A 27,933-nucleotide genomic window follows, 5' to 3' on the forward strand; every position below is an offset into this window, starting at 1 on the left:
TCGTTTGCATCAAATCAGCGAGGATTGTGCTGGGCAGGCCAACATAATTAGCCCACAACTTCCTAACCCAAACCCAGGTGCCTTTAGAATAATGTGGGAGGAAACTGGCACCCAGAGGAAGCATACAAACTCCTTACAGGCATTGAACCCCATTCTTACAGTAATAGCAATGTGCTAACTATGCTGCAGTGCCACCCACCCACTTTGAGAGGAGAAGAAAGTTTTTAAAGGAGATTTGTATGTTCTGTTTTTAAAACAGAGTGGTAGATACCTGGAATACACTGCCAGCAGAAGTGGTGGAACGTGATACAATAAGAGCAGGAGTTCCCAACCTGGGGTTCACAGACCCTTTGCTTAATAGTATTGGTCCATAGCATAACAAAAGAGTGGAACCCCTGTTTAAGAGGCATTTAGATTAGATTATGAGGACATGCAGCCCTCTTTTATTGTCATTTAGTAATGCATGCATTAAGAAATGATACAATGTTCCTCCAGAATGATATCACAGAAACACAAGACACCAAGACTAAAAAAACTGACGAAAACCACAATAATTATGGCATATAGTTACCACAGTGCAAAGCAATACCGTAATTTGATAAAGAACAGACCATGGGCACGGTAAAAAAGTCTCAAAGTCTCTCGAAAGTTCCATCATCTCACGCAGACGGTAGAAGGAAGAGAAACTCTCTTCCTGCCATGAGCTTCCAGTGCCACAAACTTGCCGATGCAGCACCCCGACCACAGACAACTCGAGTCCGTCCGAAAACTTTGAGCCTCCGACACCGAGTACCAAGCACCATCTCTGCCGAGCACTTCGACCCCAGCCCCAGCAACAGGCAACAGGCAAAGCCGAGGATCCATGGCCTTCCCCTCCGGAGATTCTCGATCGCACAGTAGCAGCGGCAGCGAAGCGGGCATTTCAGAAGTTTCTCCAGATGTTCCTCCGTGCTTCTTCACGTCTGTCTCTATCAAATCAGGATTGTGCGGGGCATCCTACTTCACAAATACCATACCATTTCTGGAGCGGCCGCACGCGCTGCATCACACCGCCATCTTCTCCCCTCATTTGGAGGAACAGGCAGGGAATGGAGGGGATTAATTTAAACTATCATGATTTGAACAGACATTGTGGGCTGTAGGTCCTGTTATATTGTACCATTCTGAGTCAGAAAGGCTCGGAGAGCTTATATATTCTTTCAGGGCAGATTTGTCCAGATCTCTTCTGTTATGAACTGAATTCGCTTAATTTGATCTAACTGGAAGGCTCAGCATCTGTTACATCCCCTGACTTTTCCAACTTCAGCCAAGGGCATTACTTCCCTTTTGCCGATGTAGTGACTCAACTACCTGGAAGCGAGTAACATGGGGAGACCTTACCAGATTAGTGCTGCAGCTTCGATGTGTGCTGAATGAAGATGAACCACTAAAGCAGTCAGTTTCATGATGAGTACTAGCTCACACTGCTGCATTCATTGCGAGGAATTGGTTTCACGGAAGGGGGAAGGTTTGGGACCTTGAAACTGCAGGGCGAGTGGCCAGGAGGTGTTGAAGAATTTGGTTTCACATTCCATCTGCACCAAACATGATCATATCACATTTTCCACCCCACCCACCCACCCACCCAAATACTATCGACCCTACTCAGTCTGGCATCAAGAACAATGGCCATGACAGGATTATCCTCCCAGACGGTCAATTCGAAGATTCAAACTACATTTATTATCAAAGATTGTATAAATTATACACCTTGAAATTTGTCTGCTTATAGGCAGTCAAAAGCAAGAAACTCAAATAACTCAATTTAAAAGCAAAAAAAAACACTGCACAGAGAAAAAGAAAAAAAAATCACATTGTACAAACAGTAGAAATAATTTATTTAATTGTTAAAACAAAATGGTTTGTGTATTGCAGACGCTGCTACTCCTCCACAAGGACACAAGAGTCTGAAACACTCTCACATCCTGGATATTCTGCCAAGGCAGGGTTATCCAGATCTCCTCTGTTGTGAGCTGAACTGGGTTGATTCGACGCAGGTCCGTCTGTACGCACACAAACACAGCGATAGTTCTTTGATCCCACCTTATATAATTTGCGTGGGACACCCACCCAATTCCTTTCGATTCCTCCACTAGAAAGAGAAATATTGCATTTATTCATTTTGTTTATGGTTTGTATGAGAGCTGAAACTTTTTCCTGTTCATAAGCAGTCACTCTTATCTCACTACTTCAGCCACCTTGTTTGTCCACCCTTGTCACCCCTCTGCTTTCACATTGACCTGTACCACAAAGGCACCTGTGCTCGGTAAAGACCTTGTTGCTGCAGGGCACTTTGGAGAGTATTTAATGGAAGTTCCCTAAAAGTGGGTAGACTATAATGGTGTGGTAAAGATGGTTAAATCTATCTGGAAACTAGGTGTTCAAGGACTATACTTCCATTTCCATTCTGCAACCTAGGCCCAGCAGAGTGCCATTGTAATTTTCGTTTGGTAGAACTTCTATATTGAAAATAGTATGGTGGTGCAGCAGTTCGTGTGGCTGTGTTAACCAGTGACCCAGGTTCAATATAGACCTCGGCTGTAGACTGGAGTTTGCACATTCTCTCTGTATCTTGAGTTTTCCCATTATGCTCCAACTTTTTCCCATATCCAATGACATATTGGTGGGTCAACTGGCTACCGCGATATTACAGTGATTATGGTGGCTGTCAATAGAATCAAAAGGGAATTGATCAGTATGTGAGAGAATGAGTTCCAATGAAATGAGGGAGTGGAACTGGTGTACTGGAAGTCTCCAAGGATCAGACAGGCTGATGATCTCCTGTATCACTATATCGCAAGTTATGGATGAAAATGGGGCAGTTTCATCTTGATCTCCTGCTTGTAGCTTGGGCCCATGTAGCAGATGATGGGGTCTAATCTACTCTACCTCAAAGTTTGGTTGGCAGAGTCACTCCTGAAAGGGGTTTCAGCTCTTCAGACTCCTGACATTGAAACGTTAATGAAAAGAACCGATGCCTGACCTGTGAGTTGAACACCAAACTCTGCCACCTTTGGTGGAGGTCCATTCCGAATTGCAGGGAGGAAACACCTTGTTTTCCACTTCCAACTCTGCCTTCAGTTTCCTTCCTTGCTCGGTGACCAGCTCTGCATCAATGAGCGCTTGGGTCGGTTCACCGTTGTGGTCATAATACATTCCAGCTAGTTTGCCTTGGAAGAGGGAAGAAAGAAATTGCTTCTGTTATATTGTTTGACAGATGCTGAGGACAGGCAAACCCCTGGTTATGATCACCTGACTTACAGACACCACAATAATATTGCGCTCCTGCAGCTCCTCCCATCAGAAGTCTGATGTACATGCTTCAGCTAAGAGTATGGTGTGTTGGCATTCATCAGTCTTGGGACCGAGTTCAAGAGCCATGAGGTAATGTTACAGCTATATGAGACCTTGGTCAGACCCCAGTAAACAGTACTGTGTTCAGTTCTGGTCATCTCACTACAGAAAGGGTGCAGAGGAGATAAACAAGGATGTTGCCTGGATTGGAGAGCACGCCTTATGAGAATAGGTTAAGTTTCTCCTTGGAGCACTTGGAGGATGAGAGGTGACCTGATAGAGGTGTAGAAGATAATGAGAGGTATTGATCATGTGGATAGCCAGAGGCTTTTTCCCAGGGCTGAAACGGCTAGCACAGGGGGACGTAGTTTTAAGGTGCTTGGAAGTAGGTACACAGAGGATGTCAGAGGTAAGTTTTTCCAGAGTGGTGGGTGCATGGAATGCACTGCAGGCGATGGTGGCAGATACAATAGGGTCTTTTAAGAGATTGTTAGATAGGTACATGGAGCATAGAAAAATAGAGGGCTATGCAGTCGTCAAATCACAAACGAGGGAATCTGCAGATGTTGGAAATCCAAGCAACACACACAAAATGCTGGAGGAACTCAACAGGCCAGGCAGCAGCTGTGGAAAAAGAGTACAGTGGACGTTTCAGGCCGAGACTCTTTGGCAGGTCTTGCTGGTATCGGCCTGAAATGTCTATTGTACTTTTTTATCGATAGACGATGCCTGACCTGTGGAGTCCCTCCAGCGTTTTCTGTGTTGCTTTGGCCATGCGGTAGGGTAATTCTAAGCAGTTTCTAGAGTAGGTTACCTGGTCAACACAGCATTGTGGGCCGAAGGGCCTGTAATATGCTGTCGATTTCTACATCTGCTACTAGAAACAGAACTAGTTTCCCCTTTCCACTTTTAATGAGCATACTTTTGATGCAATTCATTCCAATATTGAAGGCAAGTTACCATCGTGACTTGTGTATTTTCTGACTTATGGACATCCAAAACTGGAGCTCATTCATTATCCGGGGCTGGCGTATAGATGCATTAATAAGCCAATGATTGGAAAGCTGGAAATTGAGCACCAGATCAATCTAACGCCAAACAAAAATATCAACTTTCCATTTCTTTCCACAGGTGCTGCCCGACCCACTGAGTTCCTCCAGTGTGTTGGGTGTGGTAAACAGAAAATGGCTGTCTGATATCAAATGGTCCTGTTGCATACCCCAAGTTAGGGATAGTCTATAAACGCTGGCCTCAAAGATGTCAATGAAGAAAGCAGGAATAGTTTTAATATTCAGTGCAATACATAAACAATTACCAGAATCTAAGTATTAAGAGTCAATCCGCAACCCTCACTTTCTGATCCCTACAAAACCACAGTGTCCAAGATCTTCTAGTCACAATAGGTAAGAACATTGCAAAGATTCACTAACTGTTCCATGAAGAGATTTCCCATTTCCTAATGTCAAACCCTTAATCTGAAATGGTTCTCACTAATTCCAAAATCCAAGCAAAGGAAACGTTCCTCTCAATATCTCTCCAGACAACCAACAACATGTTTCAATGAAAGAGGGAAGGAGAACAGGAGGGGAAGGTCTGTGATGAACTGGAAAACAGGAATGGTTGAGAGATGATTAGGGATTACTAGTACACTGGCAGTGGGGTGAGCAAAAAAACCTAAAGGCTTGTCTGGAGGTGCAAAATACTTATTCGAAATTGAACACAAAGAAATGTTAAGATTTGCTCATTATCGACAATTGTTGAACTCAGTGTAGAGTTCAGAAGTCTAATGTTCCCAATAAGAAGATGAGGAGCTGTTCTAGTGGTAATGAAACTAATGTAGTTACAAGAGACTGCAGTCCGTGCTGTTATTCTCTCCACTACTTGTTCTGCTTTGACTGTTCACAACCATTATCTTATATACACCAGGCAACACGTCCATAAATGAAACTAACTCAAATAAAAAGAGGCAATGCTGGAAATACTCAAATGTTCAAGCAGTGTATGAGAAAAGGAAACATTAACTTTTCCGATCGATGCCCTTTTACCAAACAGTAAAACAAAAGTCTTGCAGGAGGGTGATCAGCAGAGCCTGGGGTGAAACACCGAGTAGGAAAGGCCCAAGGAAATTGAAACTGCACAAAGTTTGTTGGAAATTATCAAAGGAATGTTTATAATCTGGAATAGAAAAGCTGAGAATGTTCATTATCCAAACTGTCGAACTTCACCATCTACTTTGTAGATCATGCCCACCGAGGCCAAGTTTTGTTCGTTAAGGTCTGTTAGAGACAGCCAACTGGAAGCTCAGGGTCACCCCAAACTGAAAACTGAACCCCCTTCAAGCAGACTACAGCAACAGCAACACATCTTTCCGGTGTTATACAACTTGCATTTCTCCCAGTGGACTTACCTTTAAAAATGTACTCTCTCCTGTAAAAGGTCAGCCACTCATAGAGAGAGAGCAGTTCGGTGGGTGAGAGTCCGGACACATCATCTATGAGACCGAGCTCAGTGAAATCTCCACTCACAAATGCTCTACTGGCATCTCGACCTGTCGTAAACAACAGAACAAGTTCAGTGCGAGAAACAGCCCTCTTGCCCCTGATTATCAAAGTTAAAATTGAGTTTATTGTCTGGTGCACAAGTACATGTACAATGATCACAGGCCCATGCAGCATCATACAAGCAGCATTCACTACAAAAACATCAATTAAACATAAATTATACACAACTTTTGCAATGTATCAGGTCTCTCTCCCACTGAAATGCTCTCAATTAGAACAAAAGGTGACCATTTTAGTACAAAGTGGTCATCGTGTTGATAAACTGCATTGATTAGATTAGATTATGAGGACACGCAGTCCTCTTTTATTGTCATTTAGTAATGCATGCATTAAGAAATGATACAATTTGTTCCTCCAGAATGATATCACAGAAACACAGGACAAACCAAGACTGAAAAACTGACAAAAACCACATAATTATAACATATAGTTACAACAGTGCAAAGCGATACCATAATTTGATGAAGAACAGACCATGGGCACGGTAAAAAAAAAAGTCTCAAAGTCCCTCGAAAGTCCCATCGCCTCACGATTAGGGTTGTGGCAGTAAGTTCAAGAAGCAAATGATCAAAGTAGCTATTCTTCAGCCTGGTAGTGTGTGAAATGAGAATGGGGAATGGGGAATGGTGAAGGAAGGAGGGGTGGAAACCAAGAAATCGATGTTCATGCCATCAGGTTGGAGGCTACATGGACGGAATATAAGGTGTTGCTCCTCCATCCTGAATGTGGCCTCATCACAGTAGAGGAAGCCATGGACTGACATGTCAGAATGAGAATGGGAAGTAGAATTGAAATGGGTGGCCACCAGGAGAACCCACTTTCTCTGGTGGCTGGAGCATAGCTGCTTAGTGAAGTGGTCTTCCAATCTATGTCAGGTCTCACCGATATACAGGAGGCCACACTGAGAGTACCAGATACAGGCCATCTCCACCAAGCACCTTAATTCCATTTCCCTCTCTCACCTTGTCTCCTTACCTGCCCATCACCTCCCTCCTGTGCTCTCCCCCCTTCCCTTTCTTCCATGACCTTCTGTCCTCTCCTATCAGATTCCCTTCATTTCCTTCACCAATTGACTTTTCAGCTCTTTACTTCACCTCTCCCAATTTCACTTATCACCTACGACCTTTCACTTCTTCCTCTCCTCCCCCCCCCCACCTTCTTACTCCGATTTATCACTTTTTTCCCCAGTCCTGATGCAGGGTCTTGGCCTGAAACGTCCAAAGTTTACTCTTGCTCAGATGCTGCCTGGCTTGCTGAGTTCCTCCAGCAGTTCGTGTGCGGGATTTATCATAAGAAACGTTGAGTCTGTGCTTGTCCCCAGCAGAACAATCCCATAAGTCCTATGCCCTGAAAGGTGTGCAAGTTATTCTTGCTCCCGTGGTCCTTTCATCTTACCCATACCGAGAGACAATTTACCGTGGCCATTCGACCTACCGCCATCAGTCACAGGGAGACCACAGCGACGGGACTGCGGTCAGGACTGAAGACCCGACGTGGCTGTGACTGCGCTGCGCGCCCGCGAGTTTCGCTGTGATTTTGGATTCAGGTGATCGCGTGAATCATTATTCCAATAAATTGTGTTTCTCGTTTTGAATTCTATTTGCCAATCTTTCTCCCGTATGATGGTGCCAAGCTGGAGGAGACTCGCTGGAATGTGGCGAGATACCTGACTGGATTTACAAGCGGCTTGGTTAGGACACACCCAGCCGATGCTGCCATTGCCCGAGGCGGTGTTAACGAGCACCCGGGGAGGATAGTCCCGAAAGGTGGACAGTTCATTTCCCACCACAGGCGCTATCCGAGTTGCTCCGGCACCCTGTGACAGCCCCGAGCCGGGGGACGGGTGACCGAGGCGACACGGATCGTACCGCCGCCGGCCGGTAAACACACTCCCATGTTCCGGCACCGGTCTCTCGTTGCCCAGCGGGCGCAGAGTCAAATATCGCCGTGACGATTGCTGATTGCAGTGTCAATCGTTTGGCGACAATGAAGTGTAAAGTAAAGCCTGCTCTCCCCGGCCCACCTGTGAAGAAGTGATAGGAGCCTCCCGGGCCGTAGTGCCGTCTCCCTCGGTGCACGTCGAACACCTGGCCCAGGACAGCCAGGTACAGCCCGGGACTGCCCTTGCCGCCGGTGTAGCGGCTCAGCTCGGCCTTACTGAAGATTCGGGCGGCCGCGACATCGTTCACTGGGCCAACCCAGCCCGCCCAGCCGCAGCTCAGCAGCCTCCAGACATCGGCGGGCATCAGCAGGGCGGCGGCGGCACAGGCCGCGCACAGCGCCAGCGTCTGGCTCTGGGGCATCGGCATCGGCATCGGCGCTGCCCGCCGCCCGGTTACAACGCGTCTCCGCCGCTCGGCACCCAAGTTCCGGGTTCCCGGGTTGCCGTGAACGAAGAGCCCAGCCTCCCCTTGGAGCGCCAGCGTCGGGACGGCAGGCTCGCCCACACGGACATCCCGACATCGGCCGCCCGGGCCGCCCGGTAACCCGGCGAGGCGAGAGGGAAGTGATTCAGGAATACAATCGCTCTCTGGTGGGAAACACCGCCGCAGTAAGCCGGCCCTCGGCTAAAGCGTCAGTTCTGAAAGACAGCTCCTCTTCAGAATTACAGCTCAGAAAGTGGTTTTCATGATCAACACAAACCCAGAAAAGAAGATAGCTTAGGGACCGCGCATTGTGTGAAAGTGACACACACTCCCTTAGGGAAGTGACAATTTAGTGACTCCTGTCACTTCAGAACATCAAACACAAGGTTCACTCTTCAGTTTAAAGCGATTGTAGCGTTAACACTGCCTCATCTCCTCGGGATTGAATTTTACACGTTTGTTAAAGGACAGCTTCAGCGCAGATTTTTTCCTGAAGTGACACGACAAAAACTCGCGCTCCTCTGAAAACGCCAGTCCCAGTAAAACATCCTCTTTTTTTTCAAGTTCTTTCCAAAATGTTATTATTAATTTTACATCTCAGAATACAGAGTACAAGAAAAAATATATATCAATATATTATACTAAATCGCATATTTAGTATAATATACATACTCCTTACCCTATATTCGTACAAATTAATTAATTCGTAACATTGAAATATAGTAATTTTGTTATGAAAAAAATCTAACCCACTACCAAGATCGAAGCTGATTAGTAAAGAAAAAAAGAAAAAAAAGTCATCATCTGTGCTTTAAGAGCAAATCAAAGGTTTTGAAAATAATTCAAAAAAGGTCCCCACAACGTTTGAAAGTCTTGGCTAAATTCAGAGATTGAACATCAAATCTTCTCTGAATTTAAACATGACATCACATCACATAACCATTGAGCACGAATAGGAGGAACCGCATCTTTCCATTTAAGCAAGAGCGTCCTAAGAGAAATAAAAGCCAAAATGTACAAGTCAGATGGCTCCAAAATAATATCCTTTCCTCCAACAATACCAAATAAAGCGGCCAAAGGATTAGGCTTAAAGTTTACTTTGAAAAGTATCGAGAAAGTTTGAAATACTTCTTTCCAATATTTTCCAAGTCTTGGGCATGTCCAAAACATATGAATGAGTGAAGCTTCTCCATTATTACATTTACCACAATACAGAGATATATCCAAATAAAAACAAGACAACTTATCCTTGGTCATATGGCCCTATGGACCACTTTAAATTCAAGGAGAGAGTGGCGGGCACATAACGATGAAGTGTTAACCAATTTAAAAATTTGATTCCAAATTTCCTTAGAAATTGAAGTCTGTAAATCTTGTTCCCAAAGATTTCTAATTTTATCTAAAGGAACACTTCTCATTCCCAGCAGCATATTATAAATATTAGATATAGATCCATTATAAGATGGTTTCAAATTTTAAAAATTACATCTAGTAGATTCTTATCAGGACTTTTAGGAGATGTATTTATTTGAAACTGTAAAAATTCTCTTATTTGTAGGTGTTGAAAAAAATGAGTTTTGGGTAAAATATATTTAGTTGACAGTTGTTCAAACGAAAAGAGACTTCCCTCTACAAACAGGTCCTGAAAGCATTTAATACCTAATCTATCCCATTCTTTAAAACCCACATTAATCATAAAGGGTTTGAAAAAATGGGGCTCGAAAGAGAAAGTCTCAATAAGCCAAAGTATTTTCCGAATTGTATCCAAATTCTCATAGTGTGTTGCCTCCTCCTTTTAAGGTTAGGATACTACACGTTGTCAAGGCGATTTTGAGGACATCTTTACATCGTTTGTTCTGGAGTCTACCGATCCCTTCCTATGACAGAGTTCCCAACAGACATCCTTTCTCAGGAGTCTGGGGCATGTGAATGACTTGGCCCTGCTCATCAGAACTGACTGAGTGTAGTTTAGGCTCTCGTTTCTGGGGCGGTTGGCCTGGGAAAAGGCACTGAGGTTAGCTCAGCTATGCTTTCAGTAGATTTGGAGGGATATCATGGAACCAGTATCGGTGATCCCTCTCCTGTGCTTTGTTCAGTTGTAATGTTTACGAGAAGTTGGGATAGGTACATGGATGGGAGGGGTACGGAGGGATATGGTCTGGGTGCAAGTAGGATATCAGAAGGAGATGGGCTGAAGGGTCTGTCCCTGTGCTACAGTACACTGTGACTCTCAAGTCAGTCCCAGCCTAGTCGCCCCGAAAAGTCCTCATGAACATCCAGGGACTGGTGTGCAGTAGGCACGTAACACAGTCATGCTGACAGAAGCCCATCTTACAGTCCGTGTGCCAGCTTTGATCTATCACTCTGCTCCTAGACGTTTAGTAATACTGGGATGCACTGACAGTAACAGGAGCCCAGTACGTATTCGGGGAATTTCGATGTTCATCACAAAGTGTGGCCTGGTAGATCATCACTAGCGGAGTGTGTAGAGGGTAGTGAGTACACCAACAGCAGCAACAACTGTGCGAATCTACCTGTGGCAGATGCATCTGTCCACGTCAGCGCTGGTAAAAGTGACTACCACACCGTCCTTGTGGAGACAAAGTCCTGGTGACACTCTCCACCAGGGTGTGTGTGGTTCTACTAATACAATGGCACAGAGTCAGAATCGAGGTGATAGCTCAAAGACAGACATCCGTGAGGTTCTGTGGGCCTTCAGCGCCATAAACATTCAGCACCACTATCTGCAACCCCATGGCCCAGCACATCCCTCAGATCACGGGACCTGCCTTCGTTCAGTGAGGGGTGCAGGAGGACACTAGGTACACAGAAAAATGATTAGTGCCAGCCTGCCACAGCCGCAGTACAGAACTCAGCTAAGTGTAAAATGGATTCTTCTGAGGAGCTCCAACTGGAATCTTGCTGTGCCTTTTTCAGGAGGGGCTGCATGAACTAGCCAGGGAATCTCAGGCTGGTGAAGCCCAACGTCAGTGCTGGGAAAGATCCTGGAGAGGCAGGATTCTCCTGCGCTTGGAAAAGCAAGGACTGATTAGGGAAAGTCAGCATAGCTTTGTGTGTGGAGATCATGTCTCGTGAATTTGATTTGAGTTTTTGAAGAGGTATTCAAGGTATTGATAGACGTTGTCTACATAGACTTTGGCAAGGTCTTTGACAAGATCCTGCATGGTAGGCTGAACCAAAAAGTTAGATTATATAAGATCCAGGGAGAGCCGGGCAATTAGATACAAACGTGGCTTGGTGGGAGGAGAATGAAGTTGGGAGTTCAGGCATGTTTTTCAGGTTGGAGGCCAGTGGCGTGCTGTGGGAATTGATGCTGGGTCCACTATTGTTTGTCGTTTACATTAACGACAACATTAGTTATCATGAGGCATGGTTAGTAAGTTTGCAGATGACACTGAAATCAGTGATGGAATGGATAGTGAAGCAAGTTGTTTGAGATCACAACAAGAGGGAAGGTGGAGGGAGATGGAATTAATTGCTTTTTAGGAAGTTAATTCAGGGAAGAACTTACACGGTGAAGGGCAGGGCCCCACGTAGTGTTGTGGAATAGGGGGATCAAGTACATGGTTCCCGGAGTGGTGAACAAGATGCTGAAGAAAACATTTGGCATGCTTGCCTTCATCGCCACCAGGTGTTGGGATGTCATATTACAAATGTGCAAGACGTTGGTGACACTGCCATTCTGATCGCCGAGGACTGGGAATGACACTGTTAATCTGGAGAAGATTTGCAAGGATTCTACCAGGACTGCAGGGCTTGAATTATAAGGAGAAGCTGCATAGCCTGGTGTGTAAGAGGCTGAGGTGTACCTCTGCGTACATGTACTTGTGCAAATGACAATAGACAACTTTAGAGCAGGAGTTCCTCACCTGGGCTCCACGGTCCCTCAATAATGGTAGGGCTCCACAGACCCCCCAGTAGAGGGGTCCATGGACTCCCCAGTAACTGGTTGGGGTCCGTGGCATAAACCCCTGGTTTGGAGAGACAGGGGCCAAACAGAGGCAAATGAGATGAGCTCAGGAAGGAGGCGTCGCCATCATGGACTTGTTGGGCCGATGGGCCTGCTATATAACTTCATGTCTCTGTTGCAGGAGCCAGCCCTCAGTCCATCTGAGTCATTTCTGCTGTAATCAGCTGAAAGCACTGGATATAACAAAATCTATGGGACCATATGACATCCCAGCTCTACCCCGTGGAACATCTGTCCCGCTACCAATCCAAATGTTTTTAAACATTGTAATTGCATCCTTCTGCTGGCGGCTCGTTCCACTCTCTGTGTGAAGAATTTGTCCCCTGGGTCCTTTTTAAATCTTCCTCCTCTCACTTTAAATCTACATCCTTTTGGTTTTATTCTCTTTATCTTGGGAAAAGGTTGTGACTATCCACCTCATGTATGCCCCTCATGACCATAAAGTCACCCCTTGCCTCCTACACTGAAGGGAAAGTGGCCCCAGACCATTTAGCCTCTCCTTTTAACATAAGCCCTCCAGTCCCAGCAATATCCTTGTGAATATTATCCGTCTTCATGTTATCTTTCCTATAGTTAGGTCACTAGAACTACGCACAATCGTCAGCAGGTGGTAAGAGTGGGCTCCCTCACCTCTGCCCCTCTGACTCTCAACACAGGAGCCCCCCAGGGCTGTGACCTAAGCCCCCTCCTGTATACCCATGACTGTGTCGCCACCCACACCTCCAATCTGCTAATTAAATTTGCTGACGACACTACACTGAATGGACTAACGGGGCAGCCTACAGAGAAGAAGTCATCACCCTGACACAGCGGTGTCAAGAAAACAACCTCTCCCTCAATGTCACAAAAACAAAGGAGCTGGTTGTGGACTACAGGAGGAACGGAGACAGGCATCAACAGATCTGGGGTTGAGAGGGTGAACAGCTTTAAGTTCCTTGGCGTACACATCACAGAGGACCTCGTGGTCTGTACATACCGGCTGTGTGGTCAGGAAAGCACAACAGCTCCTCTTTCACCTTAGGCTGCTGAAGAAGTTTGGTATGGGCCCCAAGTTCTAAGGATTTTCTACAGGGGCACAATTGAGAGCATCCTGACTGGCAGCATCAGTGCCTGGTATGGGAACTATACTTCCCTCAATCGCAGGACTCTGCAGGGAGTGGTGCGGACAGCCCAGCGCATCTGTAGATGTGAACGTCCCACTATTCAAGACATTTACAAAGACAGGTGTGTAAAAAGGGCCCGAAGGATCATTGGAGCCCAAGTCACCCCAACCACAAACCGTTCAAGCTGCTGCCATCCGGGAAACGGTACCGCAGCATAAAAGCCAGGATCAACAGGTTCCAGGACAGTAAGGATGGTAACAACAATCCCACCACGATTATTGTGTTACCCCACAAGGCTGCACCCTCAGCCCCGTATGCTGCTCACAACTGTGTGGCCAGAGTCTGCTCTAGGTTTGCAGATGACATCACTGTATCTCAAACAGCGACGTGACAGAGACTCTGCTACATGGTGTCATGACAGCAACGTCAACATCAGCAAAACAAAGAGCTGGTCATGGACTTCAGGAAGGGGGGCAGTGCACATGCTCCAATGTCGAGACGGTTGACAGCTTTGACCCTCTCGACCTTGGTGCATGTGGCCGACATTGTCTGTAGATCAGGACGTGTGACAGACATTGTCTGTAGATCAGGACGTGTGACAGACATTGTCTGTAGATCAGGACGTGTGACAGACATTGTCTGTAGATCAGGAAGTGTGGCCGACATTGTCTGTAGATCAGGAAGTGTGGCCGACATTGTCTGTAGATCAGGACGTGTGACAGACATTGTCTGTAGATCAGGACGTGTGACAGACATTGTCTGTAGATCAGGACGAGTGAGGGATATTGTCTGTAGATCAGGACGTGTGACAGACATTGTCTGTAGATCAGGACGAGTGAGGGATATTGTCTGTAGATCAGGACGTGTGATGGACATTGTCTGTTCAGCAAGTTTCCACCGCCAGCAGGATAACTGAAAGGGGATAACCAGCAGTGGGATTACTAGGAGTTTGAATACCAGCAGCGGGATTACCAGGAGTGTGATAACCAGTAGCGGGATTACTAGGAGTGTGGTAACCGGCAGTGGGATTACTAGAAGGTGATAACCGGCAGTGGGATTACTAGAAGGTGGTAACCAGCAGCGAGATTACTAGGAGTGTTTTAACCAGTAGTGGGATTACTAGGAGTGTGATAACCAGCAGTGGGATTACTAGAAGGTGATAAACAGCAGCGGGATTACTAGGAGTTGGTAACCAGCAGCGGGATTACTAGCAGGTGGTAACCAGCAGCGGGATCACTAGGAGTGTGATAACCAGCAGCGGGATTACTAGAAGGTGATAACCAGCAGTGGGATTACTAGGAGTGTGGTAACCATCAGTGGGATTACTAGGAGGTGGTAACCAGCAGTGGGATTACTAGGACGTGTTAAGCAGCAGTGGGTTTACTAGGACGTGTTAAGCAGCAGTGGGATTACTAGGAGTGTGATAACCAGCAGCGGGATTACTAGCAGGTGATAACCAGCAGCGCAATTACTAGGAGTGTGATAACCAGCAGTGGGATTACTAGCATGTGATAACCAGCAGTGGGATTACTAGGAGTGTGACAACCAGCAGTAGGATTACTAGGAGGTAATAACCAGCAGCCGGATAACTAGAAGTGTGATAACCAGCAGCGGGATTACTAGAAGGTGATAACCAGCAGCGGGATCACTAGGAGTTGGTAACCAGCAGCGGGATTACTAGGAGTGTGATAACCAGCAGTGGGATTACTAGAAGGTGATAACCGGCAGTGGGATTACTAGGAGGTGGTAACCGGCAGTGGGATTACTAGGAGTGTGGTAACCATCAGTGGGATTACTAGGGGGTGGTAACCAGCAGTGGGATTACTAGAAGATGATGCAAGGTGATAGGTTGGGTAAGTGGGCAAATTCATGGCAGATGCAATTTAATGTGGATAAATGTGAGGTTATCCACTTTGGTGGCAAAAACAGGAAAACAGATTATTATCTGAATGGTGGCCGATTAGGAAAAGGGGAGGTGCAACGAGACCTGGGTGTCATTATACACCAGTCATTGAAAGTGGGCATGCAGGTACAGCAGGCGGTGAAAAAGGCGAATGGTATGCTGGCATTTATAGCGAGAGGATTCGAGTACAGGAGCAGGGAGGTACTACTGCAGTTGTACAAGGCCTTGATGAGACCACACTTGGAGTATTGTGTGCAGTTTTGGCCCCCTAATCTGAGGAAAGACATCCTTGCCATAGAGGGAGTACAAAGAAGGTTCACCAGATTGATTCCTGGGATGGCAGGGCTTTCATATGAAGAAAGACTGGATGAACTAGGCTTATACTCGCTGGAATTTAGAAGATTGAGGGGGGATCTGATTGAAACGTATAAAATCCTAAAGGGATTGGACAGGCTAGATGCAGGAAGATTGTTCCCGATGTTGGGGAAGTCCAGAACGAGGGGTCACAGTTTGAGGATAAAGGGGAAGCCTTTTAGGACCGAGATTAGGAAAAACTTCTTCACACAGAGAGTGGTGAATCTGTGGAATTCTCTGCCACAGGAAACAGTTGAGGCCAGTTCATTGGCTATATTTAAGAGGGAGTTAGATTTGGCCCTTGTGACTAAAGGGATCAGGGGGTATGGAGGGAAGGCAGGTACAGGGTTCTGAGTTGGATGATCAGCCATGATCGTACTGAATGGCGGTGCAGGCTCGAAGGGCCGAATGGCCTACTCCTGCACCTATTTTCTATGTTTCTATGATAACCAGCAGTGGGATTACTAGGAGTGTGATAACCAGCAGCGCGATTACTAGGAGGTAATAACCAGCAGTAGGATTACTAGCAGTGTGATAACCAGCAGTGGGATCACTAGGAGGTGGTAACCAGCAGTAGGATTACTAGGAGTATGATAACCAGCAGTGGGATTACTAGAAGGTGGTAACCAGCAGTGGGATTACTAGGAGTTTGGTAACCAGCAGTGGGATTACTAGGAGGTGGTAACCAGCAGTGGGATTACTAGGAGTGTGATAACCAGCAGTGGAATTACTAGGAGTGTGGTAACCAGCAGTGGGATTACTAGGAGGTGATGCAAATTGGCAAAATAATCAGAGCTGATATGAAGAAACATTTTTGCAGAGTTGTACAGATATTTGGAAATATATAGCCTAAAAGATTAAATCAAAAAAGATTTGCATACTTATCTGAAGGAAAATTGCTGACAAACTGTGTACACATGGTTGTGTAGCACTAGAGATGGGTCTTCAGTTATTTGAAAGGAGACACAAAATTGGAGCAGTGATTTTAAATCAAGACATAGTTAAATCTTATGCCAGTAATATTGCTTGTGGATATTTACAAATATACACGTGTAACGCTCAGTTTCGGTTAGCGGCGTTAATCTAGGGGAAGACAGCCTCCACCCTGGCCAAATTTGAGAAGTGTTGTTTGTGTGGATGCTGTGTGATGTGTTCCCCTGTTTCAAATCAGTACCATGAAATAACAAACAGTACACAATATGCAATTAAACAATTAAACTATATAATTCTTATCTTGACTAGAGGGTTAGAAAAGAAACAAAACACAAAAAGGGCCCATCCTCATGAAACAGTCTAATCTGCAACATTGGAGCTCAAGGTTTTCCTGTCCGTTCGTTCACCATCGATTTCCCCCGTGCTTCGTCAACTCCTGACCCCATCCCACGTCCACTCAGTCCTGCAGTCTATGACTTCCCCGTTCTGGTATCTTCTCTCTCCATCTTCCGCTAAACAAAAGCCCGCGAATACCTTCTCTCAGACACACAAGAAAGAAATGACACACCTCTCAATGGATGGCAGACATTCCAAAGCCCCCGTTAACTCTAGTCATAGCTCAAACACTGCTGCGACAGAGAAACCATTACATTAGCAGTGAAACCTTACAGAGCGCTACACACAGATGCATCAAAAATGGAAATAGTGGGTTAGGGGTAGGATTGTTTGTGCCTGAATTTAATAATGTATATAGGTGAATTGACAGCTGGACTATTAGCTTTGCCGTGGGTAGAAGATGTGAGATCAATCGCAAGGATTGAGACAAGATCAAACATTATTGGTGAGATAACACATACCTTATTTAGAATTAAAATGAGGGGACTCTGAATAGGTTTTATGTGGATTCCAGCACATGTTGGTGTTAGCAGGAACGAGCAAGCGGATAAATTAGCAAAGGAGGCAACCAAACGAGATGTGGACATTCGAATAAATTACAGTAAAGGAGAAATGAAAACATTATTGAAAGTGAAATCAAAATAATGTGGACAAAGCACAGTGGGGTGAAGAGAAAAGAGGAAGACTTCTTTATAACATCTGGAAAAAGTCGAGGAATGCAGGAGGGAGGGTTCCTGAATAAACACAATGAAAGGTATGAGCACTGCAATCAACAAGAAACCCTTCAGCATGTACTGGCGAGATAGATGTTCACGAAATAATCAAGAGGATGGTTGATTTAAAGGTTATCATGGAATAAAACACGATTGAACATTAACAATGTTTTCGCAGAAAGAGTTATTGCTTTAAAATATATATCAGAATCAGGTTTATTATCACCGGCATGTGACGTGAAAATGTTAATTAAACAGCAGCAGTTCAATGCAATACATAATCTCGCAGAGAGAGAGAAAGATAACAACTATAATAGAGACATAATAAATAAACAAGTAAATCAATTACGTATATTGAATAGATTTTTTAAAAATGTGCAAAAACAGAAATACTGTCTATTAAAAAAGTGAGGTAGTGTTCATGGGTTCAATGTCCATTTAGGAATTGGATGACAGAGGGGAAGAAGCTGTTCCTGAATCACTGAGTGTGTGTCTTCAGGCTTCTGTACCTCCTTCCTGATGGTAACAGTGAGAAAAGGGCATGCCCTGGGTGCTGGAGGTCCCGAGAAATGGATGTTCCCTTTCTGACTGACTAGATAGAGTGGCTCCTTACCAATATCCTGACCCACACTCCAGTGCAGAAGGTGTCGGTAATGAACGTTAAAGCTGTTTGCCAACAGCCATGAAACCTCAGAAGAAAGAGAAGACGAAGAAACTGTGGACAAATCTGAAAGTTGGTGCAAAAAGCCACACAAACCATCCACCTTCTCCCAGTCCGAGCCGATCTCATCTGATTATGGTAACTGTCGCAAAGGGCTCCCAGACGTTAACCGGCAGTGTGTCAGGGACTGTCGTGAAGCGGGCGGAAGCCGGCAGTGTGTCAGGGACTGTCGTGAAGCGGGAGGAAGCCGGCAGTGTGTCAGGGACTGTCGTGAAGCGGGCCGGAAGCCGGCAGTGTGTCAGGGACTGTCGTGAAGCGGGCCGGAAGCCGGCAGTGTGTCAGGGACTGTCGTGAAGCGGGGCGGAAGCCGGCAGTGTGTCAGGGACTGTCGTGAAGCGGGCCGGAAGCCGGCAGTGTGTCAGGGACTGTCGTGAAGCGGGCCGGAAGCCGGCAGTGTGTCAGGGACTGTCGTGAAGCGGGCCGGAAGCCGGCAGTGTGTCAGGGACTGTCGTGAAGCGGGCCGGAAGCCGGCAGTGTGTCAGGGACTGTCGTGAAGCGGGCCGGAAGCCGGCAGTGTGTCAGGGACTGTCGTGAAGCGGGGCGGAAGCCGGCAGTGTGTCAGGGACTGTCGTGAAGCGGGCCGGAAGCCGGCAGTGTGTCAGGGACTGTCGTGAAGCGGGCCGGAAGCCGGCAGTGTGTCAGGGACTGTCGTGAAGCGGGCCGGAAGCCGGCAGTGTGTCAGGGACTGTCGTGAAGCGGGGCGGAAGCCGGCAGTGTGTCAGGGACTGTCGTGAAGCGGGCCGGAAGCCGGCAGTGTGTCAGGGACTGTCGTGAAGCGGGCCGGAAGCCGGCAGTACTGCAGGGAACCGGTTGGTGACCGGAGGCAGCGACTCCAGGAAAGTTCCGGGACGGTAATCGGAGCGGCCGGGCCGGGATGGGCAACGTCGACAGCGCCAGGGCCGAGCAGCCGGACTGTGCTGAGCAGGAGGAGGAGGACGAGGAGGACGAACTGGGCCCTGACACCGAGCCAGGCCCCGGCAAGGCTGGCTTCCCGGGCTCGGCGCTGGGGGCGGCCGGTGGCTCGGACACCGGGGACGGAGGCTCCGGCTCGGCGCCGGCCTTGAGCCTGAACTGCGGGCCCAGCCCCGATGTCCTGTTCCAGCATCAGCGGCTGCGGGAGGCGGCGGCCAAGGTGCGGGACGAGGTGGAGGAGAACGTGGTGCAGCAGCATCACAGCCACCTGATCCGCTGGCTGGAAGAGCGGCTGGCCCGCGGCGAGGAGACCATCCGCCTGGCTCAGTTCTGTGACCTGCTGGCCATCAAAGAGGAATGCGAGGAGGTGAGGACGGGCACCGGGCACCGGGCAGAGTCCGTAGGTTGGGGCTGGGTGCGGGCCGCCACAGGTTGGTTTGACGATTGGGAGGGGATTCAAGAAACACAGTTGGTTCCAAACATACGTTTTACTTCCAATCTCCCGGCAATTAGAAGCTCACTGTGAAAACTAGAGGAGTTATCAATTTGTACTCTACCTGCTGGAATGATAATAACGCCGTTTCAACCAGGTAACTAAGAGTAAAATGCACATGACGTTTTTGGGAATCTGGACAGTGCTGGTTTCCTGCAATAATGCAGCAGTAAGCCTTACCAAGTTCCCAACCTTTGCCCTGCTGAGTACGAGTCAGTCTCTGATGGTATCATTAATGGAAACTAGGTTGTTTTGTGGGCTGGCCTTAATGAAGTCTTGTTTACCAGGCTGCAGATACAGTAATGCTGCTGAGGGAATACATAAGCAGTTGTGTTGTTGGACTGTACTGGAAGAACCAAAGTCTGATATTTCTTAAAAACACAAAGCTGTGCTGAACTTGAAATTACCTAGGCTTACCCATAGCCCTTTATTTTTCTAAGCTCCATGGCCCTATCCAGGAGTCTCTTAAAAGACTCTGTCGTTTCCACCTCACCACTGTTGCTGGCAGCCCATTCCACACACTCACCACTCTCTGCGTAAAAAAACTTGCCCCTGACATCTCCTCTGTACCTACTTCAAAGCACCTTAAACCTGTGCCCTCTCGTGCTAGCCATTTCGTGTAAAGCATCTTTTAAAGACTGTGAATGAGTATTTCTGATTGTAACATGTATTTGGGACTCTGTGTCCCATCTGGTAATCGTGTTTGGTCACCTCTTCCATCATATGGATGTGTCTCATTTTGTTTGCCAGCAATATGGATGTCTTATTATACCAGAAGAGTGCAGCTCTAAATATGTGCTGCTTTGGTGTAACAAGACATCTATTTAACTTGATAGAATGAAAGCCAAAACATGTTTTGCTTCTGTATTGTACAAGTCAAATTCTTAACAGCTAATTAAAAAACAGTAAAGATACACAGCATCTAAAAAGCCAGGCAAAGTGAAGATGGTTTTGCAAAAGGAAAATCACATTTGACTGACGTATTGGAGAATTTGTGCTGTGGATAAAGAGGATATCTTGTGATTAGATTTCCTGAAGCCATTTGATAATGTAGCAAACAAGAGTGGAAAATTGTTTATTTTATTGGCTGGAATGCTGTAATGAGTTGTGTACCAGGGAATGGTGCTTAGGAATCTGTCAGCTTTCTATCATTTATACAAGTAATTTGGATTTCAGTTGTAGTTGCTAAATTTTCTGATGATGCAAGCATAAACAAAAAAGTAAGTTATGAAGAAGACCAGTAAAGGGAGGCTGCAGTGAAATATCGAGAGGGTATATAAGGCAAAGAACTAACAAATCAAGTATAATGTGGCAAAGTACGAAATTACCCCCTCTGGCAGGATAAATGTTTTCTAAATGAGAGACTGCAGAGGGACTGGGTCTCTTTGAACATGATTTGCAAACGTCTGCAGTGAGGGTAGCACAGGAACGTGAGAAGTTAGTGGGACTATAGCGGGACGGTCGGCTCTGTAGATTATGCTCTCTAGTTGTCAAAGAAATGCAGAAATTGTACAACATGTGCAGTGTTGGGCTGATTGAAGGAAGATTGTTAATGTGTTCCAAGCACATCTGAGTGATACAGTTTTAAAAAACGTGGATAGGCTAAGCCTGTTTCGAAGAGTAAGAGGGGAAAGTTCAAGTTTTATCATCTGACTGGACATATGTACAACCGAACGAAACAATACCGTAATCCTCTAGACCATGGTACGCCCACACATCACGTATCACACACAGCACATAAAACAAGCTGTCACTAAAATCTAACTCAATGTGCATGTAGTGTACAGTACTGTAAAGAGTAAACAGCTCACTGACCTAGTGACAGGACCTCGGTGCTGGCAGGGTAGTCATTGATCTCACAGCCTGATGGAAGAGTTGTTACCTAGTCTGGCAGTCCTGGTCCTAATGCTCCTGTACCACCTTCCTGATGGTGCTGGGGGTCCTGAGCATGCTTTGGGCCCTCAGTCTGCAGCGTTCCCAGTAAATGTCACTAATGGAGAGGAGAGAGAGATCCAGGTGATTCTCCTGGTGGTTTTTACTCTCCTCTGTAAGGTCCTGTGCTCCAATGTATTGCAGCATCCGTACCACACACTGGTAGAACCAGACAGGACACACTCAATGGCACTCTTGTATTTGATTGAAACAAAGGAGGTTGTATCAGGAAGGGTTGAGAGAATATTCTCCCTTGCGGAAGAATATAAAACTAGTCACTTGCTTGAAAAAAGAACACAAATAAGTTGCCCCTTTAAAACACAAAAAGTTCTGTCATGGTTGGGGGAGCCTTTTCCTCAAAGTGCAGTAAAGGCAGAGTGTTTGAGTGATGGAGGGTAGGCAAGGGAGTGAAATTTGAGGTTGCAATCAGCCATTGCATTATTAACAGTCATGGGTTCAAAGTATCGCTCTTGCTCCTACCTATAGGTTTGAATTTATAGTAAAGACATGCTTGTGTTTTGTTCTTTAATAGATCCATGGCGGGGGCGGGGGGGTGCAGTTCATTACTCTTTGAGGAAGACAGTTCCAAAAACTTGCAGTGTTTGGGGGGGGGGGGAAGAGAAGAATCATCTCATTCCTATTTAAAAATTGGCACCCCTTATTTTTGCAGTGAGCTGTTCTAGTTTATGTAGAATAGTTAGTTCTGGGTTCTCCCACAGGATGTTACGGAGACTGAACGTGCAACAGAAACTTCTGAGTTTTATGTAATCAGTTTTTGCCACTGATCTGAAAACCTTGTTGCAGTTTTGTTTCACACCCTACACATAAAAACTGACTGGCATCATAAGGGGTGGAAATGTTGGTGGGAGGCTGCAGTGGGGAAATAGAGAGCGGAGTTTGTGCGTTTGCAGCTACTGTGAGTTGGATGTTTGACGGAGAGGTGCTGAGGTCCTGGTCCGGCTCAGAGTGAACACACAGAAGTTGTACCAGCCTGTTGTGTCGTGCTTGTGGAGCTGAGCTCTGTTTTTAGGAACATCTTCCCGAATGCCATCAGATTTCTGAACGGTCCGTGAACACTCCCTCGTTATTTATTTTTTGCACTATTTATTTATGAATAACTTGTGGTAATTGTTTTGTAGCTATTGCTGCAAAACAACAAATTTCCTGGCGTATCATATGTCAGTGATGAGATTTAAATATGTTTAGGTGAGTACTTCACCCTGTGAGACTGCATTAAAACTTGTCAATTCGGAAGGAAGACTTCTTTTAGTTGGTTTAATGCTGTGTGAATCAATGACTTACAGCGAGGTGTGTTTATATGCCTTTGATAGAAGACATTTTAGTCAAAAATAATTGACGTTATTGGGTAACTTTGATCAGGCCTAATGTAGTTCATTACAATGCGAAAGATTCAGAATTTGATGGTCATTTGTGTTTACTGGTATTTGACCAGAAGCTAGAGTCATTGTGATAATGGTGAACTCCTGGAGTGATCAGTTATCGATGGGCTCTGTATGAGATATCTCTTCACCAAGTGACATTTCCAGTGGGTTAACAGTTATTGATGGGCTCTGTATGAGATATCTCTTCACCAAGTGACATTTCCAGTGGGTTAACAGTTTTCCTCATGACTATTCATTAATGAGCTTCAACTGTCCTCTGATCTGACACTTGACAGTTGAGGCCACTACACAAATTATTCTTGTAGATGATGGTGAAAATTAAAGAATTTTAAAGAAAATTAAAGTTTGTAAGAAATCAAAGTTTTATTGATCAGAGTCTGAGGTAGTTGAGAAGAACCAAGATCATTTGGGGAGAATACTAGAATGGCTAAGGCCTTTCTTTTGATCTGCGTGTCACCTGTTTCCAGGAGTGAAAGGGTTATCATATGAGGAACATTTGATGGCTCTGGGTCTGTACTGGCTGGAATTCAGAAGGATGGGGTGGGATCTCATTGAAACCTTTTGAATGTTGAAAGGCCTAGACAGAGTAGATGTGGAAAGGATGTTTCCTATGGTGGGAGAGTCTAGGACAAGAGGGCACAGTCTCAGGATAGAGGGGTGCCCTTTCAAAACAGAGATACAGAGAAATTTCTTTAGCCAGAGGGTGGTGAATTTGGGTAATTTGTTACCACAGGCAGCTGTGGAGACCGACTTATTGGGTGTATTTAAGGCAGAGATTGATAGGTTCTTGATTGGACATGGCATCAAAGGTTACGGGGAGAAGGCCGAGGAATGGAGTTGAGGAGTGGGGAAGGAAAGGATCATCCATGGCTCAGCGGACTCAATGGGCCAAATGGCCTAATTCTGCTCCTATCTCTTATGGTCTTATCTGTTACGCCTGCTTACTACGCCAATGTCCACTCCAGGCCCTACTTCCTAATTTAATGAGATTGGCCCATCATCCTGTCATTAGGAAATCTCATTTAGTGCTGTACTCCATCTAGTCCAGTTTGTACGCGGGAGAAGTAAGGTGTGAAGCTGTCTGTGAGTTCTGGGAGGGAGGGGGCAGACTCTCTGCTGGACTTCTGAGACCAGGGGCATGATCTCTCAAAGCTCAGAATGTGAATGAGGTTCATTACCACCGTCTTACATGAGGTGAAATTTTTTGTGTAACAACAGTACAATGCAAAGACACAAAATTACTATAAATTACTAGCTAACTAGTGCAAACAAGAAGATCTGATGGCAGAGGGGAATGAGCGGTTTCCGAATTGTTGAGTGAGAGTCCTCAGGCTGCTGATGGCAAAAAGAAAAGGACACGTCACTGACGGTGTGGGTGCTTAATGAGTTGGAGAAAAAGGTGCGATCAAAAGCTTGTAGTTTTAAAAATCCCCAAAATATACAAGTTCTGTTTTTTCCCTCATTCAAGACGTGCCACTGTTGGGTGCTTAATTATTGTGTAATTCTGTCAGAAACACTGACCAGAAAGTTCCTGTACTTTAAGATGTTGCATCGATTGTAACTTTAAATAACTTCGGTCTTGTAGAAATATTATATATATCGTGCCAAAATATTTGGCCAGTACTTAGCTGAAAAGTTCTACCAAGAAATCAAAAACTCTGGCGGTTTTTATACAATTTTTGTTAGTTTTCAATTTTTTGCTTGGGTAAGTCTGCATTGTCCAGCAAATGATTTTGTACGCAAATGAGCGTGGCGGATACTCCCTTTGGAGATAAACCTTGCATGAACTCTTGTTGTAATAACACTGTGGTTCAATGTCACAATGTAAGAAATGACACTAACGTGAAGGGGTGGGTAGGGTCAGAATTTTGAACAATGCTTGCGGGCGAGGAAGGATTTGGTTCGTCCCATTGTGAAAGTAAATCTTTGTCCCTCAGTAGACTGGGTGGGCTGAAGTGACACTTCCTGCTCTGATCCGCCGCCTCTAACTCTTGATGCATTAGAAAAACCTCCAGCATGTTTCCTCTTGGAAATGGTCTCAGTGTCTTGAGTTTCTCCCGTGTGTAATCTTGCGTCTTGCTGGGATGGTACAGTGTAACGCTGCAGCTTTAGTACGTTCTCATTGATACATTATCTAAAACTGCCATAGCCTTGGCTTATGTGTTGTTAATTGCTTAAGGTGTTTAAAGAAGTGTTTGTGAACTCTCTATCTCCCCCCCCAGCCCATCTCCGGGCTAGGATAGTTTGTTTTCTGATTGTTCCCATGAAGCTTCATTGCCATTGCACTGTTGACATTGACCCTGAGTTGGTAAACCAGCACCCAGTAACTAGCCAGTCCATTCTTGCAGTAAACCGTCTGTCAGGTACATTATTCATCTCCCAAAGATTATATTTTTTCCAGTACAACTTGTAGAGCAATGTAATGGGTGACAAATGACACACATTGTTCATAATAGAAACTGTTCTGCATAATTCACAAACACTGTCATTAAGTTGTGATTACTTTAAGAGACAGTGTCTGACGTAACGACATCAGAGTAAGGTGACTGTTTTTGGTTTGTAACGCGAGTAAAGGGATGCGGCTTTTGTTCAACACATAAAATGGCTCTCGCGTATTTTATTCACAAAATCCTGCAAACTGATGCAGTTGTAAGTTCTCAACACACTAAACCTGAATTATGAGTTTAAAGACTCAGATCTTCTTCTTTAAAGATAGTTTTTCTTGAACCAACGTTAGTAAAAAGATCTTTGATTTTCCAGTATGTCCTGTTATTTCTTCAGGTAAAATCTTGTATATTGCCTCTGAATAAGGGGGGAGTCTTTTTGGAATGGAGATGAGGAATTTCTTTATCCAGACGGTGGTGAATCTGTGGAATTCTTTGCCACAGGTAGCTGTGGAGGCCAAATCTTTATGTATATTTGAGGCAGAAGTTCATAGATTCTTGATTGGTCTGGGTTTGAAGGGCAGGAGATTGGGGCTGAGAGGGAAATTGGATCAGCCATGATGAAATGGTGGAGCAGACTCGATGGGCCAAATGGCCTGATCCTGTTCCTATATCTTATGTTCTTGTATCGTCTGCATGATTGTACGGTAATGCGGGTAGAGGGCCAATTCCTGTGTGTGCATCTGCTGTAACTACTTGTAATTATAACCATTTAAGGTTATAACATTGGTGTCTCAGTGAGACCTTTCACCACTGGCAGGTGAAGCTGATCTCTCTCCATCATTGGATATGAAATTTCGTGTCCTCCATTTGGCCAGCGGTTTCTGCGTGCAGTCCAGGGTTCAACTGTGGTTTTAGAACATAGAAATTTACAGCACGTTACAGGCCCTTCGGCCCACAATGTAGTGCCGACCACGTAAGCTACATGGTTTTAAAGCACACCCTGTTGAGAGATCTGTGTCTGAGTGTCTCTGACTCACTCTGACAGGGGGAACAGGGACAGGCAAGAGCAAGAGTCCCACAACTTACATCAAGGATGATGGTTGAGCAATATAAGGGGCAAATATTTGGATCCTGGGAGTTTGAAACAGCAGCTGCAAGTCACAGGAGGACAAGTTTCAAACAGGGACGGGATCTTAAGGAAATGCAATGTAGAAACAAGGAGGGACCGTATAATCCATTTAAAAATATTTACTTTATCTGTAAAGTTAATGACTAAGTCATCTGTACGATGGGAAATGTTGTATGTATGAAGCATTGTTTCATTGCTTCGTGCTGGCAAATGTGTTTTGAGTTTTTTCCATTTCTGAAAGTTTTCCCAAAGTGACGGAAAAGAAGCCAAGTTCTTGCTTGCTTTATCAGAATGTATTCTCTTCAAATGTTCAAGGAGCTTGGATGGCTTAATTGTCTCATTTGAAAGACGTTAAGTCCATATTTCAGCTACTTCACACTATACTGTCTGCATTTCATTTTTCGTTTGGTCTGCTTCTGCCATTCTCGTTATGGATTAATGACCACATTGTTTACAACCTCAAGCACCGCGATCAATAAAGGGAGAAGTTACGATGTCATTATAGCTCAAAAACCTGACTCTCTGACTCGACTACATAAAGTGGGGCAGTGATATCTGTTGGGCCGGGGGCTAGAGAAATGCGGTCAAGACCTTTTGAAAGGGCGGATTCTGAACGATACCCCATTGAGCGCCATACCCTAGTTCACTGCGTGATTAGAGTATGAGAAACGTATTAACTTACACTGTGCTACAGTAGTGAACAGCAATAATGTGTGGGTCAGGTCCAAAAATGATATAATATGCCAAATACAGAAGTGTTGTGTTTTTTTTTTTAACAATGATGAAGTACTTTGAGTAAAGTGTAAGAGAACGTTGTGTTAGCAAGAGATGAGGCGATTACGTGATCATCGTGATCAGTTATGAAGCATGGATGATCAAATGCTTATAATAAGTAATTTCTGAAGTTTAGGTTGTAATTCCTCAGCTGGTCCCCTTGCTTCCAAGCGCCCCCCGCCATTGCCCTCTTTATCTTTATAACCCCCTTAGAAACTCCCAGTGCCTCCAAAGGGTGATTTTGCCCACTTTGACAGCCACTGGTCTAATATGCATGTGGAGGAGTCTACGGGCAAACTTGTGAGCGTGGAACTGGGAAGTGGAATTGAAAAGGCTGGCCACCAGGCGATCCTGGCTGTTGTGGTGAATAGAGTGAAGGTGTTTGATGGAACAGTCCTCCAATCTACCTCGGGTTTCACTGATGTAGAGGAGGCCACACTAGATGCACTAAATGACACCGATTGATTCATTCGTGAAGGGAACCCTCCCTTGGACAAACCATTTAGGTCAGGTGTAACATTTGGAGAGT

General features: G+C 45.4%; 2 protein-coding genes across 7 annotated transcripts in view; one reads left to right on the forward strand and one right to left on the reverse strand.

The window, feature by feature from the left end:
• Positions 1–1,860: 1,860 nt before the first annotated feature.
• On the reverse strand, positions 1,861–8,564 carry LOC134336754 (neuferricin). Its single transcript, XM_063031194.1, has 4 exons — positions 7,918–8,564; positions 5,741–5,881; positions 3,023–3,209; positions 1,861–2,131 (listed from the first exon to the last, which is right to left on the reverse strand). The coding sequence occupies exons 1-4, from the start codon at positions 8,207–8,209 to the stop codon at positions 1,921–1,923; spliced, it is 831 nt and encodes a 276-aa protein (XP_062887264.1). The 5' UTR covers positions 8,210–8,564; the 3' UTR covers positions 1,861–1,920.
• Positions 8,565–19,159: 10,595 nt separating this feature from the next.
• zzef1 (zinc finger, ZZ-type with EF hand domain 1) overlaps positions 19,160–27,933 on the forward strand; it is a 266,638-nt gene continuing 257,864 nt past the window's right edge. For all 6 annotated transcript variants that reach the window (XM_063031513.1, XM_063031517.1, XM_063031514.1 and 3 more), the window contains exon 1: positions 19,160–19,653. In XM_063031513.1, the coding sequence (XP_062887583.1) occupies positions 19,249–19,653 (405 nt within the window). In that variant the 5' untranslated portion in view covers positions 19,160–19,248. The remainder of the gene's footprint in view (positions 19,654–27,933) is intronic.

This window comes from Mobula hypostoma, chromosome 23 (genome assembly GCF_963921235.1).
Source record: "Mobula hypostoma chromosome 23, sMobHyp1.1, whole genome shotgun sequence".
Classification (NCBI taxonomy): domain Eukaryota; kingdom Metazoa; phylum Chordata; class Chondrichthyes; order Myliobatiformes; family Myliobatidae; genus Mobula; species Mobula hypostoma.